Source organism: Vidua chalybeata, chromosome 6 (assembly GCF_026979565.1).
Source record: "Vidua chalybeata isolate OUT-0048 chromosome 6, bVidCha1 merged haplotype, whole genome shotgun sequence".
Taxonomy (NCBI): Eukaryota; Metazoa; Chordata; class Aves; order Passeriformes; family Viduidae; genus Vidua; species Vidua chalybeata.
This window is the reverse complement of record NC_071535.1, coordinates 15,784,337-15,807,295: the sequence shown is the minus strand read 5'-3', so window position 1 is coordinate 15,807,295 and position 22,959 is coordinate 15,784,337. Positions and strand designations below refer to the sequence as shown.

Here is a 22,959-nt window from a genome sequence, read left to right as displayed (position 1 = left end):
CCTTGGAAGTGTAATATGCTAATTCTGTAATTTTTTCTATAGAGGAAGAAAATAAGGTAGTGAGGACACTGCAGAAAAAGTGTCACTGTGATTTATTACAGGAAAATAAAGAAATGGGAGCAACAAAAGAAAATACAAGCAGTTACAACAGAAAGATTGAAAGAATGCATATGTGTGTGAAGGGTCCAGCAAAAGAAAACAGAATTGTGCCTCTGTTTACAAATTCTCTATCTGAGATGCTTTTGCACCTGTATGCTTTGAAAAGTTCTATTAATTGTTAAATAATTAAAAAGAAAAAATATCTTTGAAGGCTTTTTAGGCCTGCAGATATTCCCTTTGGCTTTGGAAGTCCCTGAGTAAAAATTCTAAGGAGAGTGTGAGCTGAGAAAGACCTTCTCTCCTGTTAGTGTACCTTCCCTCACTAGTTGCAGCTGACCACTTTAAGAGCGGGATTTGTGCTTTGACTGGCCTTTCTAACCAAGAAAATTATTATGTTCAAATCAGGGCTGTGACTTTTCGCCTTGTTTGTGAGAGGCCAGTCCCATCTGGACAAGTTCCATACCTTCAGATCCCAGAAGTGCATTGGAGGCTGGTGATTAAAATTCTTACCCATTCATTAGCACTGAGCACGATCCATCCCCAGAGTTTGTACATTTTGACCAGACCAAACCTGCTCTGCTCTGTTCAGGCACAGAGGAGGATTTCACCTTTAGTTCCTCCTCACTATACCTCAATTCCCCCCTGGAATGTGGAAATAGTAACAGCAGCTGCCTCAGGGTGTGTGAGCTGCATGGGCAGAGGTAGGCTGCCCTGGGAGTGTGGGTGAGGCTGTGCCAGGCAGCTGAAGGAGGAGGCTGGGGACCCTCCTTTACCTCGGGGTGCACGTAGGGACAGCAGCCAGCACAGAGCAGTTTCACAGGAGCTTTTTGGCCAGGACCTGATTTCTGTGCTCACACACAGTCAGGCAAGGTCATAGACAGCAGCATGAACTTGCAGGCGAGTTCATACCATTCTATTCAGGGGTGCACTCAAGTGACAAATGGCACGAGGCCACACAGTGGATGCTGGGAATTGTCACTGTTGGGTAAGAAACAACACAGGCTCACCAGAAGGTTGGTTTGCACAGCACAGCAGCTTTACTTTCAATTCTCTTTTTATGCATTGTTCTGATACAGATAGACCTGGTTGGTCAATTAATCAGTACATTTCACCTGATTGGTTAATTAACAAAACATCTTTCTTATAAACAATCTTTGAGAAAATCAGGAAAGCAGAAAGTAAGAAAACAACACCTGCAGGTTGTTTATGATAATAAGGTATCATTGATAATGATATTATGATAATAAGGTATCATTGTTTATCTTCAACTCCCTAAAGTCTCACAAACCGATTCTGGAAAAAATTATCTAGTTTTCTTGCTCTCTGACCAGGCTGTCACATCCACAGAGAACAAAATAAAAGCTTAAGTTGCAGCTCATCCAGTGACCATCACCTTATTTTGCAATCCTTGATATTTGGCGTGCCTCCAATATACTGCATGAATCAAAGCCCTTAGAGCAGATATGTAGTTGTGTATTAATATATCATGGCACGTGAAAAAGAAGGCTGATTGAGGATTACATGACCTATCTTTATTTATTTATTTATTTTTGTTGCTGTATTTTTTGCAATTTTTATGGTTTTCAGCAGTCTTTTACAGAAGTTAACCACTAATGTTCTATTTCAGTATACTTAGAGAAGAGATTAACCTAGTACAAGTCATGTGATTATGTATCTGTTTTGCCTCTTCTACCTAAAAATTTACCTTAATGAACAATGAAGAACCTGTGAATCAGCTCAAAGTGGGAAATAGTAATTAAATTTTTTTTTCAACTGCAGAGCCTGCCTCTTTTTTGAATTAAAAAAAATCAAACCTAAAGCCCCAAATGTTTTCTTGTAATGAGTTTTGAGGGAGTAAGTTAATCTTGCTGTGTTATAGTTATTTGGGCAGATATTTTCCAGCTTTGTTATTTGAATTTCCTTACAATGAGAGCTATAATAGGCAAAAATAATGTCTGTAAATTATAGCTTAAAATTACTTCTACTTTGAGTCTGAACAGGGATCTAAAGGCTTTGTACAGAAAGTCTAATTTTTTGCAGCTAGATGTGAGTCTTTCCCTTTTTGTGCTTGCAGACAGGGAATTGCAGGCAGAACTTGTCAAACTATGCAGCAAGATGTGTAGCATCTCAGATCAGGGCCTGGACCCTGGGGAGGGCACCTGCAAACTGAAAAGACACCTGTAAAGTTTTCAGTGGTAGTTAATGAAATTATATGCCCCTTGTGACAGAATTAAATATTCTCACCACACAGCCTGGCAGCCACAGCACTCTTAGAAGTAACTGTTGATACAGCAGACCTAAGGGACTTTATAAATAGGTCAGTGGAACAAGCAGCAAGTTCTCTTTCCTTCTTCTATCTTCCTCCCTACCTTGCAAAACTTGAGAACATCAGTTATGGGAATAAAAATACAGATCTTAAAGAAGCACCAAGGAAAGAGATATCTCTATTTATTCAGGGCCTCAGCCAGAAAACTTTCTGCTAATTTTTTTCCTAATTTTATAAATGGAAACATTAATTTTGGAGACTACCAGTGATTGTGAAAATGTAAATAGAAAAAATTTTAATAGTGTTGCTGTAACCTTTATGTCTTCTAGAAATCAGGCAGTTGCAGAGATTACTCACCACATGTGAGACACTAAATAGGGGGGGAAATGTAGTGGAGTTACCACGTTTTATCAGAGCATTCAGAGGGAATAAATGTTTCCCGGGTTACACATAAAGTATGATTTGTTCTATGCAATGATTCTATAACTGAACAATTCAATATAAAATCTATACAGGACTTAAAGGATTTGTTTTCCCCCACTCTTAGCCAATCCCTTTATCAATAGAGGATCCCTGTTTTAAAGATTTTGTGTGAACAGGGAAAGAGAGTTGCCATGCAATTTACTTCAAGGTATATAATGATGTCCTCTGCAAGAACTGGAAATTCTTAGGCTGTGGGCAGTTCAGATGTGATCCTAGGAGTCTGCCTATGTAATCTTGAATAAAAGGCACTTCTGTCCAACCATTTACTTAGCTAAACTAGTTTACATCTGTAAGATGATTCAGTCAAATTAAGACCATGCAATGGCTCTAGAGTGGAATGGGACATGTTAAAATGTGAATTGAATTCCTCTTGCTGGTTTTGCATTTCTGCTGTGTGTGTATTTCCTAAACAGGTTTTCAGAGTCTAATGCAGAGAAGGGCTTGCTAGATGCAGTCATGCAACAGGTCATTTTCTGGATTTAAATATGCTTTGTTTCTATCCAATGTTTCTATTCAAACATCCACAATCATATGTGAATTTTCCATTGAAGGGATTGGTAATGTGTTTTGAGGGCTGAACAAGTTAAGTAAAGCAAGTATACACTTGTAATTAATAAAATCTCTTAAAAAACTCTCCTTTTCTAAGTGCCTGAGAAGGTGATACATTCACATTAATTAAAATGATGCTTATGTGCAGCTGATTGACGTGATGTAAAAGTTGAAGGTTGTGAATTCATTTGGTTTATTACTATTATTTCCAATGTGTTGCTTAATCTGCAATGAGGCAGGATAGATTTTCTATTAACTCGTGCCAGTACTAGTGCCATGAGTATGTTCTGAATAGGCAGCAGGGCTGATGTCTCCTGCTTGGGCTTAAGTCCTAAGGATGCCCAATGATAATTGATAATTCATATCTGTAGACAAACATTTTGAAGCCTTTGACCTACAGAGGAACTCTTCATAATCTTTCCAAACACTGTGCGTTCCCCATTGGAAGAGGATTACCATGATAAGATGTAAGGAAACTTCTGTAAACCAGTTAACAACATTCATATAACTTGATAACAGCCTAGCAGTGAATTTAACCAGAGAATACTTGTAAGATGTGATCTGACAAGATAACGACTGGGGCTCTGGGAAACATGGATGTAAGTCACCAGCCGTGCATTCAGCATTATAATCAGGAGGACAACAGATCCTCGACAGAGGAGAATCTGAAGTGACAGGAGGTGTAAGTGTTGTCCTCATTCACATTCTTGCTGATACTTCAGGCATGAGTAGAAACTCTGTGAATTGTAGTGGTTAGTTGTAATATGTTGGTATGGAAGGTTGAGGAAATAAATAAAGGGAGATGAGAGGATGAACAATAACAAAACCTTATGTAGTGCTTTAAGTGTATCTTAAGTGTAGTTTATGTATACTTTAACAGCTATCCTTCCTAAGAATAAGCATTTGAAGAAGAGGGATAATAGCCATAAATCTTGAAATGGTTCAAGTACTGCAGGTCGCAGACACTGAGTCACAGATGACAGGGAAGGACGTGACAGTCAGAAGTGCGCAGCACTTGGGAATGTGGTTTTATTGGTGGGTTTGGCAGTGCTGGGCCAACAGCTGGGCTCGCTGATCTTTGAGCTCGTTTCCGACACAGCTAATCCTGCGATCCTGCGGCATTCCCAGTTCCGGGCGAGTCTCACCTCAACGTTACTGAAAGCACCGCCAGGGGGCGCCCGGCGGGAGGGGCGGGGCCCGAGCGCGCCGGGGGCGGGGCCCGAGCGCGCCGGGGGCGGGGCCCGAGCGCGCCGGGGGCGGGGCCCGAACGCGCCGGGGGCGGGGCCCGAGCGCGCCGGGGGCGGGGCCCGAACGCGCCGGGGGCGGGGCCCGAACGCGCCGGGGGCGGAGCCCGAGCGCGCCGGGGGCGGGGCGGCTCCCCTGCGCCTGCGCACGGCGCCCCCGGAAAGGCGGCCACGTCTGCCGGAAGCGCTGGGGCTGAGGTTCCCGGCCCGGCCCGGCCTGCGCTGACCGCCAGCCCCTCACGGCTCCCCCGGGCCGGGGCGTCCCCCGCGCTTGCAGGAGGTGAGGCCGTGCCGGGCCGTGCTGAGGCCCCCGCCGCTCCTGAGTGGGGCCGGGCCTGGAGAGGGCGGCGGGCATGCGGTGCTGGGGGTGGGGGGCAGAGGCCACTCTGAACGTTGCCATCCCGGAGCTGGGGTAGAGGCACACGCCGCCGCTGTGGTGTCGCAGGCCCGCGGTGCAGGTGAAGGCACGCACCTGTCCGCCGTGTTGCTGTCACGGGAGACGCAGCGGGCTGCAGAGTTTGTGGGGGAGAAGATCCTGGCCTGAGCCGGGTTGAGAATTTGCAGGCTAAACGTCTAAGGCACAGTTGTTTTCTCTTTGTGATGCTCTGTATCAGCTGGAGATACGAGAAACTGATGCAGTGGTCTGATTTTAATAACCTTGATTTAAAAACCGAGGTTTTGTCTGTTTTCTTCAGAAACTGGTTTGGTTTATTTCCCTTAGTTACCAAAACAGCAAAATACCCAATAAGCAGAAGAAAACTATTACAATAACTACAGCACTAATAGCTTAACACACCAGTTTAGATAAACAATACATCTTGCCTTAGCAGCAGCAATCTAATTTGTAATCCTTCTGTCTTTCACAGTATATGGTCCTGAAATTCTAATTGTACAGAGTTCATCAACAGACACTCATCATGTCTTGGCTTGCTGATCTCGCTGGAAAGGCAGAGGATCTACTCAACAGAGTTGATCAAGGAGCTGCATCAGCTCTGAGCAAAAAAGACACATCAAGCAGTGCAGTTTATGATAATAAGAACTTGGACTCTGCCAATGAGTATTCTGAAATGCACCAGCATACTGGAGAACTGAAATACCAGACCTCATCTAAAGCAGCCTACATCTCCTCAGCAGCTGAAAATATTAAACACCAAAAGGCCACAATCCTGGCAGGAACAGCAAATGTCAAAACAGCACGTAGGACGTCCTCAGAGGCAGCTTCTCCAATAGAAAATGCTTCCACATCCAGAGCTGCCTCGCATTTTGTGAGAAGAAAAAAGTCAGAACCTGATGATGAGTTGCTGTTTGATTTTCTCAACAGTTCAGAGAAAGAACCTAATGGAAGGATAGATTCTAAAAAGGAGAAGAGCAAGGCACCTGTTCTTCAGAATCACTCTCGGACTTCAAGCATTAGTTCTGTGTCTACCAGTACACAGAGTGCAAAAACTTCCGAAGATAATTCCATCAGGAGCCAAGGCAATGGTAGTTAAATAGTATTGAACCTAGAGATATTTAAAACCCAAGTATGTCTAGGGTAAGGCTAGGTAACACATGAAACTTCATGTCGCTTCATGAAACGCTTAATGGTGGTAGCATGTCAGATGGGTGAGGTGCAGCAGGGCCTTGCAGGTTTTTGCATCGCTGGGGCAATACTAGATATTATGCTGGTTTGACAGACAACATAGTGAATACCTAAATCCTTTGTGCTCTGGACCTGCCTTGTTGCTACTGCTCAGCCTGACCCCTCTGAGCTGTGCTCTAACCTTGCATCAGCCCCCTGTGTCCCCATGTAGAAGCACAGGTGCTGCTGTTTTTGTTTGCTCACTGGGGCCCGTGGCTGCTGTTGCCACGTGGGAGGGGGAGTGACTTTCACCCACGCAGAAATGGTGCTGGCTGTTGCCCAGTGCAGCACCTGGGGTGGGGTGAGGTGTTCCCTGTTCCACCATGCAGGATGGGTGAGCTGGCAGACATGCTTGTCCTGCAGGAAGCTGGATGCAGACAAGCTGGTGTAGAGCCACAGGCATGAGAGAGCCAGAGAGATAAAGCCTCTGGTTTTGCCAGAAGTAGTTCATGACATCATGACTGCTTAATCCAGAGGCCTGAGTGAGCCTCCAGGCCAGACAGTCAAAAGCTGGGGCTGGGCTCAAGTCAAACACACAAAGGAAAATGTGGCTGGGAAGTGTCAAGGACTTCTGTTCTCTACCAGACTGTCCAGTCTGTACTCCATCCTTGTTGCTGTGCTACTTTGCTGTTGTTTATTTTAGAAAATTGAAGCAAGTGGTTCTGTTATTAATAATGTAGTTAGAATACTTTATTTGTTTAGTACTTTAAGCATGTGAAGTATTGTAAATGCCAGTTTTTTACTTACTACATTAAGTATGCTGAAAAAGCTTTAGACATAAAAAGGGATAATTTCCAAACACCTGAATATTTTTCTATTTCTGAGTCCATGACTTTTCAGTAAGATTTACTACTAATAATAAGTAATACAGATATGTTAGACCTGACTCTGCAGCCTTGCTGATTGGTACTTAAGAAACATTTGTTTCTGTGTGGCTTGTTGAATTTTCTTCTGAGGATTTTTGAGCAGAGTTTGCATTGTGGAGCTGCTAAATAAGGAAGAGTTACAATACAGGACGTGAACACACTGTTTTCAAAAGTTCATTGTACAGATATGTCTGTGTCATTTAAATATTCAGCACAGAATCTGTTGAAGTAGCTTATGATGTATTAGCTATAGACAAAACCAATTAACATTATACTTTGTATATTGCCATGGTTATAATTTAATCTGTGCTGTAAGTGGCTCATTTCTTGCTTCATTAGCTTAATTAATCTATTGAGTTTTCCAGACAGAGAAATGAGCCTAAATTATTTCATAAGTTGGAAACTGTGTAAGTAAATCAAAGGAAAGATAATGACACTTCTTAGGGTCCCTTTAATTGGAAAAAAGCTTGAGAAAATGTGGAAGAAATCTTCTGTCACTGCTGCTACTTGTGGGTGTGGTGTTGCTCAGAATTAATTCCCTGGGCTTGGGGTGTTAGGGGCTGTTGCAGCGGTAAGAAAAGTGAAGCAGCTTGGTTAATGATCACAAGGGGAAGTAAATATTCAGCAGTAACGTGTTTGGATTGCCTGTTTGTTTGTTCATTGCTTGCTATGTCATTTTATCTTAACATTGCTGCAAAGCTTCCAACTACCTGCATGCTGGAATCAAGACTCTTACAGTGGATTTGTAGCTTTCTCAGCATTAATCAAAGATGTGTGTGTGCATGATGGGAAAAGGCTGTTGGTTCTTCCTTCCCTCCAGGGGACTTGTTCAGAATACCAGTAGGAGTTCCTTTATTGTTCTCTCTTTTAAAACAAATTTGGCATTGGCAAAATCTGAATGGAAACCAGAATGAGTTTGTACTAAAAGCTCCTGCAGTTAGTTGCCATGTATATTTAGTGTTTTCTGTTACTCTTCAGCTTCTGAGGACTTCTCTGAGCAGCAAAGTCATAAACAGAGTGTTAATGTTTGAAATCCTAAAGTTGCCATTTATGTAATGGGAAATTTTATAGCTTCTATTATGTCTTGTCTTGCAGTATTAACAGAAACACTGCATGATGCATGTAAATAGGCCTGTTTTGTACAATCACTTTTGAGAAGCAGCTCCATATTCCATTACAGCATGAACTATTTTGTTTTATTGTCATTGTTTTTCCTTAACCATTGATGCAGAACATGGAACTACTGTTTATAGAAAGGTAGTTTACAAACATAGGCATTTGTTCTAAGTTGTGTCTCTCTGCGCAGAAACTCCAGACAGTTCAGACTCCGGCCTGGGAGCACAAGGGAATGGCCTGAAGGATTCATCACTAAGTGCAGTAACCAACCCCAGCCTTTCAGCTAATGATGATTCCAAGTCACATGAGCTGTCCAATCTTCGCCTGGAGAACCAGCTGCTGCGAAATGAAGTTCAATCTTTAAATCAAGAAGTGGCTTCATTAATACAGAGATCCAAAGAAACACAAGAAGGTACTTCAGCGATAACATTACTAAAGCACTAGTGAACTAGGAAACAATGCTCTGTGTATTTATAATAAAAACTCTCCAGGTACATTTGCATGTATGACTTTCCATGTAATGAGATGGGAGAAATTAAAAGGCTTGTTCAACTACAAAGATACAACCAACGTTGATTAAAGCGATGTGTTCAAGTTAGTTACAAAGCTTACATCTTAATAAAACACTGGCAGGAAATACTATGTTTAAAATACTTTTCCTGTATTTTAATGGCTTTTGCAAAATACGTATATTTAAATGAGCAAATTTCTTTTGAATACTTCAAACTGACTGCTTTCTGGCTGTGGTAGACTGTAGTCTCTGATGCCTAGAAACTGACAGTAAAAATATAAAATTAGTGTTTTTAATATGACATCACTGGCTTTTTCAAAGCCAAGTGAAATGACAAATGTAAAAAATGTGAGTACAAATTAAACAATAAAACAGAAGGCAAACTCCTGCTGTTAGGCATAAAATTGAGGTGCCACATTTTTTTTCACTAACTGCATAAGCCAGATAATTTTAATATCCAGTGAAGTTTAATGTGTGATGTTAGATTTAAAACAGAAGCTTCTAAGTATTCAGGCATTATTCACAACTGTTGTATTTTTCTATTGTTTTTTATGTGACAATAAACTCAAACTGGAATTAAACTAGATGCTTTATGCAAACATTTCTCTTGACACAGGGATATTTGACAGTATGCCATTGCAGGGGATGGGGCAGGTGAAATCTGTCATCTACAGTGTGACTCAGAAGGAAATGTCTATTTTGAGATCACCTCCAAAATTTTCTGGGTTGCGCTTTGACAGCCAATCTGGCATTTGTTACTTCCTGGTAGCTTATACATTTTCAGTTTTAGTTCAGCTTGGTTGTATTTAATCTTTTTTTATTTAAGAATTTAGATAGTTGCATCCTGTCTGCTTACAAGACCTTGCAATATCTACTTCTGTAAATTTCAAAGCAACTTCTTATTTTGTAGAACTGAACAAATCCCGGGAGAAGGTGGAGAAGTGGAATGTTGACCATTCCAAGAGTGACAGGATGGTTAGAGACCTTCAGGCTCGGGTGGATGATCTGACAGAAGCTGTTGGTGCCAAAGATTCACAGCTAGCTGTGCTGAAAGTACGGTTGCAAGAAGCTGATCAGCTCTTAAGTGCTCGGACAGAAGCTTTGGAAGCACTGCAGAGTGAAAAATCACGGTACTTCTTAATTTCATACTTTGGAATTATGAAAATAGTAATAAGTTTGAAAAAATCAAGGTAGATAATTTAGTGTCTTCAAGAATAAAAAATAAACTAATGAGGAAAGATTTGAAATACAAGGATTAAAGTTTGCAATGAAACTGCTCTATCATAGTTGGCAGTGGGAACAGGACAATTAAATAGGGCATCTGTTGGCATCTGATTGAAATCCATTTTATGTAAAGTACTTGTTTGTGTCAGAGGCGTGAAGCTGAAGGTCCCAAGAATTTTTTTTCTTGAAAAATAGACTTGCTTATCCACAAATATACAGATTTTCCTGAACTTATCTCACTGCTGGGATATGGATACTCTAGAATATAGGCCAGGGAGGAGAAGTGTGAGTCATTAACTCCAGTCCTCACACCTGTAATCTATATGCAGTAATCTACTGGGCAAATTTTCAAAGCTGGTCTGGAAGCTGGGAGGTTTTATTTCTACACGAAAAATCACACTAGCTTGCTTCTTTTGCAATAAATGTATGTCTCTATTTCAGGATAATACAAGACCACAGTGAAGGAAGCAGTTTACAAAATCAAGCCCTTCAAACTCTTCAGGAGAGGCTGCGTGACGCAGACTCTGCACTCAAGCGAGAGCAAGAAAGTTACAAACAAATGCAGGTTAGACATGAAGAGTAAGGAAGACTTCAAGAGTCTGCTTTTGAGATCAGATCCATGAGGTTCCATGTGCTCTCTCCTCCCTTTGACTTCAGTTCCTGTTCAGGGTACTAATTGCTTGGAAGGGTGTGCTGTCTGCTGCACTAAATACCCTTGAGATGCTAATTTATTTCTTATATGTTATTTTGAAAGCTTCATGAGTAAAAGTTTTTGAGGATTAATGTTGATAAATTTTACTGGTTTTTTTTTAATGCTAACTTTAATGTTAATACACGTTTGAAAAGTAAATTGGTAATCAGTTTTGTTTTCTTTAGTATGTTGTTACACAACATATTGTTACACAATTTTTCTGTGAGATCTTAAGATGAAGGATCGCTTCTGTGGTAAAGGTGCGAGTACATTATTGATAAAGAATGTGTTCTATACTTAATTTGGCCTTTGCTATGTAGAATAACATCTCTGAAAATCTTTAAGAGTCTGTTTTGATTTTTTTTACAGTACTTCAAAATATGTCATATTACAATTGATAATTTTTGAGGGGCAAGCTTGCTTTTTGTTTGCTAAATAAATTAGAATAATAGGAAGATTGTTATTCCCTCACTGTTTGTGGTGAGGGAAAGAAAAGCCTATTCTTACTTGGATTATTTACCACTTGCTTAAGCAAGCAGAGTTTCTTTACACGTAGCAGTAATGAGTCTTTAAGTTAGAAGTGGTGTGCTCTGTGTAGTTGCTTTTAAACTTTCTCTTTTCCTTCCTAGGTTAAAGTTGAGACTGTGTTTAAACACAAAGTATTGTTTCTTTATTACTAATAGAATGAGTTTGCGGCTCGTCTAAGTAAAGTGGAAGCAGAACGTCAGAACCTGGCAGAAGGGATAACTGTAGCAGAGAGGAAGTATTTAGATGAAAAGAGGCGAGCTGATGAGCTTCAGCAGCAAGTCAAAATAACTAAAAGCCACCTAGAATCTGCAAAACAGGAACTGACAGACTATAAACAGAAAGCTACTCGCATTCTCCAAGTAAGCACTGTTGTGAAGAAATACAGTGTGATTTGTATGCTTTAACTGTTTTAAGGTGTTAGGCTTCAAATAATCTAACTTTTGGTATTTTTTTTCATGTGACCTGTAATGTGTTCTGGGACAGATCTATAATGATACATATATAGAACAGCTACCAGTCTGCCTTTTGTAAACTTAAGTTTATAGATGAAGTTATGGAATTGAAATGGTAGTTCAGGTCCTGAACATGAAAAAAAAATCCAAGGGAACCATTGTACTTATTGTGCATCATCTGTCGGCATGTTTTGCATCCAAGAGTCCAGATAGTTAGATGAAACTACAACAGATGAAACCTACAATTTGTTCCATATCCAGTATTCTTGATCCAAGAATATTGCTCTGTTCTGCTCGGGGCTGAAGCATAGCATAGAATGGATACTTAACATGTAACCAGAGAATATTTTTCCATGTCCTGAAAGGTTGCTTATGATTGACATGGTATGAACAGTGGCAAAATCAAGTATTTTGTGCTGAGTTCTGTACTATGTAAATGTCCAGATGTGGTTGGTTTGAGTCTTGTTTCTAAATGTTAGCATGATGTTGAAGATGGAGATCTCTTTAAAACAGTTAATTTAGCCAAATGTTCAAGGACAGGTTTTAAATCATCTTGGTAAATACGAAAATCACAAGTCAATGCCAAGGTAACACTAGGCTGACTCTGAATAAAATGATTTATCCTCTTTCCTGGAAGAGTTATCACCGCATTTGGTTCTTGATTTTGTTGGCAGGAGAAAAAGGGGGTCAGTTTTGTCTATAGTGTTTGTTGGTGTGCATCTTGTCTATATCAGTACCAAGAGGGCCAAAATTGTTATCCATGACAAGTTTAACATTCCAGGCACTTGTAAAGAACAAAGCTGTACTCTTCCACACATAACACAGGCTTTCAGTTAAATTAGTCTTATGGCATACAGAAAATCAGAAAAATTATCAATATGGAAGCATTTTCATTTTCAAATGTGTAGGGTCATTACTGGATAAAAGAACAGAGAAACCAGTCATTATAACATATTTTAGTTGAGGACTTGTTCAATACTGCTATAAATAATATATTGACCTTTTTTTCAGTCTAAGGAAAAGTTGATAAACAGCTTAAAAGAAGGCTCTGGTATTGAAGGCCTGGATAGCAATACAGCAAGCACAGTGGAACTGGAGGAACTGAGACATGAGCGAGACACTCAGAGAGAAGAAATACAAAAACTAATGGGGCAAATACAACAGATGAGAACAGAGCTGCAGGTAGCTGTGCCTATGTACACCTATATTTGCAGTTAGCTACAACAAAGGACTGTTCTCTTGTATGCTATGGGTCTGTTGTTTCTATTATTTATTACCTTACTTCTCTCTTCCCTCACTACTGTGTACTCCTTTTGAGGGAAGCATTTCTTTCCTTACAATCATAGTGAATTCTCTAGCCATCACCTATATTCTTTTCTGCATGAGCTACTAATGCTTGAAGCACTGCAATCCAAGTCATCCATGCTAATCTGCTGGCATAATGGGTTCAACACAGCAGCTGCATGCAAGCCCATTTTACACAGTTTTAGCCTGTACACAATAGAAAGGAAGAAGTAGAGGCTTTTCCTGTTCACAAAATGCATTTATTTTATTACTGTGTTACTAAAAATATTCCATATAAAATGACCAAGTGTAATTTATCCAATACACCCACACTTTCCTTTTCCTGTGAAGAAATACTGTATATACTACTTTTTTGCTGTTACCTAGGACAGATGTGCAGAAACATCTGAATGTTAGTGAAATGGTTATATTTGTGTTCATTTCAGGATATGGAGACACAGCAGGTGAGCGAAGCTGAGTCAGTGAGAGAGCAGATTCAAGACCTGCAAGAGCAGATATCAGCACATAAAATGGCCAAGCAAGAGGCAGAAGCTGAACTAGAACGGCAAAAACAGGTAAGGAATTCTTGAAAGCTGGATCTCTTTTTAGGCCCCATGCAGTGTCACCAGCAAAGCATTTGGCTTAATAAGAGAATATTTGGATACTTGGGCAGTGTTTGATTAATTTTTTGTCTAGTACTCGATGAGGTCAAGGGAAGTGCAACCAAGACTAAGCAATGGTTAGGGCCTTCTGGATACTGCTGATGAACAGAGATCCTGGACCCTAAGGGAGTGCACAGAATTGATCAGGATCTTGAGTTTTATTCAGCAAGGAAACAATCAAACAACAGGGATATAGTAACAAGTGTAACATTTTTTTTATATCAAAAAACCCTAATACTGAAAGTGGCTATTGTGAAACTTGCTGTGCTCAGTTAATACATAAGTTGTAGCTTGTAAAATGTCATTGTAGTACCAATTTAGAGGTAATTTATTTAATCCATTTGTTACTCAGTTCTGAATCTAATTGTCATTACTTCTAAACTGCTCTAGTAGACAAATTGCTGATAAAATTATGTTAATGAATTCTGTCAGATTGTGTCATCTTTTTGAGCAAATTCCGCCTTGATTTAAGCAGTTTTGTGCTATAAAGAGTGGGGGAAAAAAGGCAAACTTGTATTTCATGTGAACAAACTTATTATGCAGTAGGAATTGGACAAATACTTTGCATATTAAAAATTTTCCTTGTAAGAAAAAGCTCATGTAAAGAGAATTAATAACGAAGAAAGCACGAGTTCTCTGTATCTGCTAGGAGCAATTTATCTTATAGGATTATCTATCCTTTCAGAAATTACATTTTAATGGGATGCTCACAGCTTGAACTAATCAAAAGGAAGAAGTCGAGGTCTGCTCTTGATGGGTAGCTGATGTTTATTGTGTCAAAGCAGATGGTAGATTGTATTTTGTTACTCCTGCCCTTCTGAGGAATATGCTTTAAGTCAATAGAAAGAATGAGGTGAATTAAAAAAAAATCAGTTATTGCAGAAACTGAAGTCTTCCTTTTGATGACACCCATTTACATGTGCTTTTAACATAATTGCTTGTGTTGATACTTAATATAATCATGGTCAGTTCTGTCTGGGCATTGCTTTAACTATTGTCATAAGGTTTCTGAAATTGAAGATGGAAAAATCAGTAGAGGTGTTATTTTTTTTGTACATCAGATGCTTCAAAGGGAGAACAGGTTTATCTGTTTTCTGTAGCAACTGACAGCTGAACTCATAGTGATTTGAAGCTTGTCTTAATTGAAAAGATAAGCTTGACAGGTCTGTAAGTGGGAGCTAAAATAGCTACTAAATCATGAGAGTAACAAAACTTACAGTTAGATTTGCTCTTCAGTAATTGTTTTTTTACTAATACTCCTTCTCCTTTCACCTCTACTATGTTAATTTATCCTAAATTTTAGAAGAAGATGTTTGTCATACAGAATTATAGATAGCTATGCAAAGGGTTTTCAAACGTGTTTAAAGAATGGTGAATTAATTTTGAATTAATGAGTTTATTTTAGGAATACAGATACCCTCTAAGTATTTTGTAATTGTTACATTATTGACATAGTTGTAAGATAGCGCTACAACAAATGGTGAAAAGTGTAATAAGGAAGATAAAATCTTGGTCCCAATGAAATTGTGTGTAATTGAGTAAATGAGTCTGGATTGATATTTATATTGATATTTATATATATTGATATTGATATATTGATATTAGGGCAGTCTCCACAAAAGAATTTAATTAGCCTTGTAGGTTGTGTCTTGATACTCAACTCTCTCTATCCCCATACCCTCAGTCCTAGACAGACATGTAACTAAGATAATATTTCAGTTTGTATTTGATTGCAGCATATTACTTTCTTGTGTTCTGTTGTTAAACTCTAGATAACTAGAGTTTGTCTCAATACATATGTATAAAATCTTTTATGTGTAATTGTGATTAATTTTATAGGAACTCCATTATACTGAAGAAGAACTGTATAGAACAAAGAATACTTTGCAAAGCAGAATAAAAGACAGAGAGGAAGAAATTCAGAAGCTCAGAAATCAGGTGTGTATAGAAAATAATTTTATCCCCTTCAGTTATGAAAACAGTGATACAAATTACTCGTTTGACTAAACTATCCTGAAAAGTCCTGTAAGCATTCTGTTAGTGAGCTACTTGTTTTCAATAAAGAGTAGAGTTTTGAGAGTAGGGAATACAAGAAGGAAACCATGTAAATAGCCTATTTTATAGTTGTATGTGCTTTTATATAAAGGGGGGAAAATCAACCACTGTCCAACTAGACCTGGTGGGGGTGTTGGATCAATGTTCTTCTCTTTGCAGACTAAAAACACTCATTGGAGTTTGATTAGGTCATTATGAATTCTGCCAAGATCCTTGTAACTGTTCAAAGAACCTAAGTTATATCCTGCAGACTCAGTGATCCATCTGGCCCACTGTTCTATCTTGGCCAGTGGCAGTAGGGGCCACCGTGTGAGCTTGGCCACTTCCTTCACTCCTGTGTACCTGCTCAACACCAGCAGCTGAATCAGGGTTGTTAGTGTTTAAGTCTTTACTAAGTTCTTCTGCTGTGTTGATGGACCTGTTTCCCTTGTATCAATCTAATCCCTTGTGGAGCCTCCAGATACTTGTGAGCCCCTACAGTCTCCTTGGGCAGCCTGAAGGCATAGTCCTTGTTCTGTTAAGTTACCTTAGCATAGTGAAAAGTAAGCTGTTTATGGAGAAATTGGTAGTCTGGAGTCAGGTGTGGTCAGCTGAGCAGTTACAATGTCAGGATTTGGAAATGGTTGTGATGTGATTAAGATTTCTTGGGCATGTTGGCAGATGAATTTTCTGGTAGTGCTGAACTTCAGGACTACCTGCACCTGCCTCTGCCTGGTTGCAGGCACCTAGTTTGTATTTTGCATATCTGTAATTCCTGTTGACTCTGTTTTTTTCCTTAATGAAGCTACATCTTTGTGGAATATGATGCCACAAGGTGGCTGAGGTCCAAGACTGTAGTGAATGAATACATGACCTATATGGCAGATCTGGTGATTCCCATTTGCTTTAAATACTTTCTGCAAATTAAGTGACATTGTCCATGTCAAATGCATGAGCCATTTGCTGGCCTTGCAGTTTCTATTTGCTTGTACAATCATGTTTTCTGCCTTGGTGCTTCTCAGTTCTTGTGCAACATATCCTGCATTCTCACAATTTCATTCATGTTTTCCTGTAAAATGGCATCAGATTCTCCCCATTTGTACTGAGTTTTTCCTTCCTTGTGTGAAAACATTTTTACATACTCACTAGGTTGAAAGTATGGTAGCTAGGCTGGATTAACTTGCTATTGATTGCTGTTTAAACTTCTCTCTGAGGCATAGCATCGAAGTTGTGATCAAATTTAGACTTGTACAGAAACTTTCATATGATTCTAGGAGGAAAACAGATAGATACATTTTTACAAAGAGTTTCTTATGTAATGTAAACAGTTAACAACTGTTGAATAGGTTTCCTCTTGATTGCACCCATCAGTGATTGTTTTGATGGCATTATCCTGTAAAAATTCTGCTGTGGAGTAACTTGGTTCTTGAAAGCTTAGGTTATTACAGAGCTCTGTAATGTGTCAGTTGGTCAGAGTTTGAATTTAGAATGATTTTTTTCTTTGCTTTTTTAGCTCACAAACAAGACTCTAAGCAGTAGTAGTCAGACAGAATTAGAAAATCGGCTTCATCAGCTGACAGAAACACTAATTCAGAAGCAAACCATGTTAGAGAGCCTGAGCACAGAGAAAAATTCACTTGTGTACCAACTGGAACGGCTCGAGCAACAGCTGAAGGCTATCCAAGGCACAAGTGCTAATGGACCTTCCATTAATATGGCAGGCATTGATGGTGCTGAAGGTAAATAAGGAAATACAATACTTAAAACTCTTGTCTTTCTGCAGTCCAGGCTTTTTTGTTTCCTAATGCCTTTCCCTGAAAGTCTGAGCTTCTAAGGAAAAATAAATGCTGAAAATAGGTCACTTATTCTAGACCCCTTCTCTACAGCAGCCACTATCATAAAAATATTTAACTAGAAGCTCCTTTTTGTGAGCAGATTACTTCAGTAAATTTAATAAAGCAAATTTAGTCTTCAATTCTCAATACTATGGCACTGTTGGAATACTTCTGTCACAAGTGCAAATAAACTTGTATTTTGGGGTTTAAACTGAATATTAGAAACAGAATTTAAGTATTTTCTTGCAAAAAGGGTTTGGGAGAAGAGTAAGAATGGAATACTTCCTTTTGAGAATTGATCCAGTTGAAATGAATTTCTTCCTTCATTGCTTTCTGTTTTTCTTGAAAAGCAGGTTAAAATATGATGGTTCTGATGAGGTTCATTTGTCCCTCTGTATTTCTGGGACACCCCAAGCAGTTGATCCAATGTGTTGAGATGTTACTTTTCAGAGTCAAAGTTTGTAATTTTGTATATGTGTTCAGTAACTTTAAAAGCAAGGGACAGTCACCAAGAGGTATGAAATAACAGTCCAGACTTTTTCTCTGCTTATCAAAGCAAAGAGTTGTTTGTAAGTAACTTCAGAAAGCTGAAGTTTAGTTACACAAAAGTAACTTTATAAAATCTTTTTTTAATGAAGTTGATACATAGTAAAAATGTAAATAAAGTAAAAAATTGTTGAATGTACAAGTTAGTGTCAGAAATGCTAATCGCAGTTTCACTGAGAGTAAAAAATATTTGAGAAACTGTGCCAGTATCAAGCCCATCTTTTTTATACACCTAATAATAGTTATTGTGACATGAGGGAATTGAATATTGAGATACCCATTTAGTAAACTAATAAATTTAAAAAATATACTAGGTTGTAGAAAAGTTTGACTTGACTGCAAGTTTTGAATCAATAGTTTCATCAAATTCATCAAGAAGTGATGACACTATAATCATATTGATCACTATTTGTATATTATGTATATATTTATTTGTTAGATACTATCAATTTGTTTTGCACTTTTTCCCATCGACCAGGGGCTCGTCTGCGTAGTGTCCCTGTCCTGTTCGGTGACGCGGATACCAGCGTGGCAGGAATGTACGGGAGAGTGCGCAAGGCTGCCAGTACTATAGATCAGTTCAGGTAAGAGTGTCCCAGGGAACACGTCTGTAATCACTGTCATCCTTTCACAGTGGTAGAGTGACACACTTTGGTGCATATTGCTCCTTTCTATGAAGGGAAAATTTTAAAATAATGTAGCTAAAGTATGGTATGATTTACTGAGTATTGACTCACTTCACTTGTGCTTTCCTATGGCATTAATATTCTTAAGCTTTTGCAAATTATTGTCAATTATTTAAACAAAACTCTTACATATTTTGGTGCAAGATGAGTTATGAAAAAATACCTAATCAAATTCATTACCATCTTCTACATTTTTTACTTTCAGAGGTTTTGACTGTGTCTGTGATAAACTGTAAGAGTGTATTAATGGGGGAGTATCATCTGTACTCTTTCAGTCCTGATGAAGGCAAGATTCTGCCTTCTAAACCAATGCAGCAGATTACCTTGGAAGATAATCTGTTTGAGGAATTAATAAATTAAAATCATTCTGGATCCAGCAATAAATTTGCTTTGGTCCCTTTCTCAGGAGTTAGGTGAATTAACAGTATTCACAGCAAAGTTCTGCTACAAAACCTGAAACAAACACCAACAGAAAATAAAATTTGGTAATACTTCTTAGTCCTTAGAAAGCAAGATACCTTGATAGAAAGTCCTTTGTGCTTCCATGGTACTTGAATTTCAGTGTGACAGGATTTCTGTGATTGGGAAAAAATTAGGAGGGTACATTTTATGGTCTGAATTTTCTCACCCCACTTAATGTTTTGAGTTCATGAAGTAAAATTCAAGACAACAAAGCCTTGTGTGTATTTGAGAAAATTCAAGACAGAAACAAAGCCATGATGTTTGAGTTTGTGGTGACTGGGAAGAGAGGAACAGGAATTTATTACTCAGTGTTAAATTGTGTGTTTTGTTTTCTCTTGCTACCTGTGTAGCATTCGGCTGGGAATCTTTCTGAGGCGATATCCCATAGCAAGAGTCTTTGTAATCATTTACATGGTGAGTCAGCTTTCTGCAATGCAAGATTTCTGTAGCCAGTTTATATACCAGTATGTCATAAATGGCAAGATTGATGCTCAAAAGGCTATAATTAACAACTCAATGTGGGTTTTTGGAAAGTTTTTGGGTTTTGGACCAAATAATACTTTTATAACAGCATTTTGGAGTCATGTTGCTTGGCAGTTTTCAGTTTTTTCCCAGAAATTCTTAGTATAGCAGTCTTAAAGACACTTATGCAACTACCATTTAAAGGCCTGTGAAAGTAGATTCTAGTAGTAAAATATGGAATAATAGTGACCAGTTGCCAAGGTTAACCTGTCACACCTGTGTGCATTGCATTTAGGAAGATGACATTTTTTAGAGGTTTTTTAATATTTGACTGTTCACTTTGGTGTTTTTTCAGTGGCTAATGATCACTCTTCTCTAGTAGCTGAAAAAGTAGCAAGACAAGTTTTTCTTGGTAGACTTAAACAAATAGTAGAAAATTGCTCACCCACATCGGGCAAAACTGTCAGGCTGGCAGTTGCTAGAAGTGAAATATCTCCGTTTATCCACTGGAGGGCAGGTGCCTGTCAGCTGCAGGGTCCTGTAGAAAAGCAGGCTTTGTAAAAAACACCGAAGACTTCTGCTGCCTAGGCTGCAGTCTGAAGGGAAACTTGATGGTGGCTGTATAAGATCTGGGCAGTCAGTGGCAGTTACCCCTTTTCAGCTCAAACCTTGACCATGACTACTATAACCTGAGTTTTTAAAGATATTTTAAAAATAAATGTGGGTTATATATTCCTTTTTGCACTCCAGGCAGCTTCTATTTTAATTGGATAATTTCAGCCAAATTTGAATGGGAATTAACATTCCTACAGAATTCATAAAAGTGCCTGAAATCAGTGACTGTGTTAAGGAGAAGGAAATCAGAGCTTGGCTGGTTTACAGTCTGGTGTCAGCCAGTTGGCACAGGAGTAGTGGCTTACCAGTCACTTGAGGCATGTCACACAGAGTGCTGGCTGGGGACTGGATATCAGAGGGAACAGCTGAAGTCACTGTGGCATGGAGGAAAAGAGAAACCAGACAACATAAATCTGTAGGAAAGCAGGCTGCTTTATTTTGTTGTTTGTGTCAAGTCTTCAATTTTCTGTAAATACCTTCTTCAGAATCTGATGTAGCATTTCAATGTTCAAATGCCAATTATTTTTTTAGAAATATCTGATTAATAGAAAAATATTTTAATCAAAATATTTCTACAAAGCAAGTTCTATCAGCTCTCATTGAGAGCTTTCCTGTTTACTGCTGCTTTGGATGTTGATTGTCAGTGCTAAATTTATTTCTTTTCTTTTCCCAGGCCTTGCTTCATCTCTGGGTTATGATTGTTCTCCTTACCTACACCCCAGAAATGCATCATGACAGTCCCAGTGGCAGGTAGACTGAGACAGGGCCATATGCTGTGCTAATGTAGTGTGGACTACTAATTCAATGCCTTTGAATTATCAGTCTTGGAACATCAGCAAACTTTTCCTCGTGGTGTTTCAGAAGGAAGAAAACCATCATGCCTGATTTATCACTACCTTTCAAGTAAATGTGTAATACTATGTAGCTTTTTCAATTTACCTAAAAGAGCATCACTTGTCTGGAGAAATGAAGCTGTTAAGCTAAGCTCTGATTAGCCTTTTCATTTTATGTAGACCCTCTGTGAAAGATAAGGCCTGTTCTGCAGAGAAATGCAAGGAATTCTGAAATTGCAGATATATCCTGTACAAATTCTTGTAGGTCATACTGGATGTGGGCTATGGTCAGGTAATGAACTATATTTAGCATTTTAAATAAACAACTTTCTGGTTTCTTTCAGTCTGGTTTTGCACTTCTGTTTTTAACTTTGTACATAATAGGCTTTTCCTTAACATTAACTGGAAAAAGGAAAATGGATTGGTGCAATATATTTTTGTAAATAAGTTTAAGAATAAAATATTATGCATCCTTCTTAGCTTTGTACTTCTAGTGCAATAGATGTATCTTTCCTACCAACTGAATAGTGGGGCTGCCTATTTAAAGGCTGGAATTTTAGCTTTATTAGAGAAAGAGAGATGGTTTTTGAGAAGGAAGGTTTAAACTGTTGAGAAGTAATGGTATTTCTTTTTGCACTTGAAATTTGTATGTTTTAACTGCATTTTCTTATACCTCTCTCATTAGTACATGTCTTAATCAGATCTTACTGAAACATTTATTTTCTAAAGCTTTGGGTACTTAATTAAAACTATTTCTATATGAAATCTATCAAAACATTAAAAATGTCTCATGTCTAAACACTCACCAAATATACTAATAAACAAACCTCATCAAATATTTATAGTAAAACCCAAAATACCAAACCTACTGTAGAAGTTCTGTTGTTGGATTGTGGCATTCTGTGATCATGAATTATCAATAGACAATCACACGAGGTCACTTTCTTTCCTTAAGAAATTTCTTGGGGTTTTTGTGGTGCTCGCAGCTGAGTAATGCAAAGATGAGTGCAAGCAATTTGTTACCCTTGCTCTCAAGGATGTGGTTCAGTTTTCATGTGGCTTGAACACACAGCATTAGGTCCCGTGCATGAAGTCTGTCACGCTGGCTCCTATGGAAATGTTACAGTGGACAAATGACCCTATCGCTGCTCTGATTCATATTTTGCAGAGAAAACTGAAATGTTTGGATAAACTGAATAATAAAAGAAAGCATTTATTCTAAGTTGTGTCTGCCCTCTTTCACATTTGTTGCGTTTTGTCTAATTCTTTTCAGTTCTGGTACTAAAGCCACTTTTGAACCCCAGAGGGAGCTGATTGGTATGGATGGAGATCAAGTGAAGGACCTTTGCACACTCATTTTCTACACACATCCAGTTTTTTCATTTAAACACTTCTAAAACGCTGAATCTTTGGATATTTCAGTATATTGTGATATTTTGGGGGAACATTATTAATGGTATAAATGCCTTAGAGCTTTGTATCTATTCTTACTTCCTTTTCTCTTTTGGTTTCCCTTTGTGTGTGTGTGTGTGCATGTGTGTATTTGGTTGGTTTGTTTGTTTATGGGGTTGTTTGGTTTGGTTTTGGCGGGGTTGGTGGCTTTTTGTTTGGGATTTTTAAAATTTGGTTTTGGGGTTTTTTTTGGTTGGTTTTTTTGTTGGTGGTGGTTTTTGGGTGATTTTTTTGGGGTTTTTTTTTGGGGGGTACTTTTTGTTGTTGTTGTTTAGACAACTTGGAGTGCACAGACTCTTTCTTTTTTTGGTCAAACTTAGTGAAGCTATTACAAAACCATCATGGATTAGTATTCTTTTCTTCAGTATTCCAGACTTTATGGTAGAAGTTTCACAGGGGTAAGCACTAGAAGATTTTTGCTGACTTTTGCCTATTGAA

At 38.7% G+C, this 22,959-nt stretch overlaps 1 protein-coding gene across 3 annotated transcripts; it reads left to right on the top strand.

The window, feature by feature from the left end:
- Positions 1 to 4,775: 4,775 nt before the first annotated feature.
- GOLGA5 (golgin A5) lies at positions 4,776 to 22,291 on the top strand. Of its 3 annotated transcripts, none has more exons than XM_053946003.1 (13): positions 4,778 to 4,921; positions 5,508 to 6,123; positions 8,435 to 8,656; positions 9,666 to 9,885; positions 10,421 to 10,544; positions 11,354 to 11,557; positions 12,662 to 12,832; positions 13,381 to 13,509; positions 15,436 to 15,534; positions 17,144 to 17,369; positions 18,490 to 18,595; positions 19,510 to 19,573; positions 20,910 to 22,291. In XM_053946003.1, exons 2-13 carry the CDS (start codon positions 5,559 to 5,561, stop codon positions 20,988 to 20,990), a joined length of 2,211 nt encoding a protein of 736 aa, XP_053801978.1. In that variant the 5' UTR covers positions 4,778 to 4,921; positions 5,508 to 5,558; the 3' UTR covers positions 20,991 to 22,291. The 3 variants fall into 3 exon arrangements, with proteins under 3 accessions (XP_053801980.1, XP_053801978.1, XP_053801979.1); XM_053946004.1 differs by lacking the exon at positions 4,778 to 4,921 and adding an exon at positions 5,029 to 5,099; XM_053946005.1 differs by lacking the exon at positions 19,510 to 19,573 and having other exon boundaries at positions 4,776 to 4,921.
- The last annotated feature ends 668 nt before the right edge of the window (positions 22,292 to 22,959 follow it).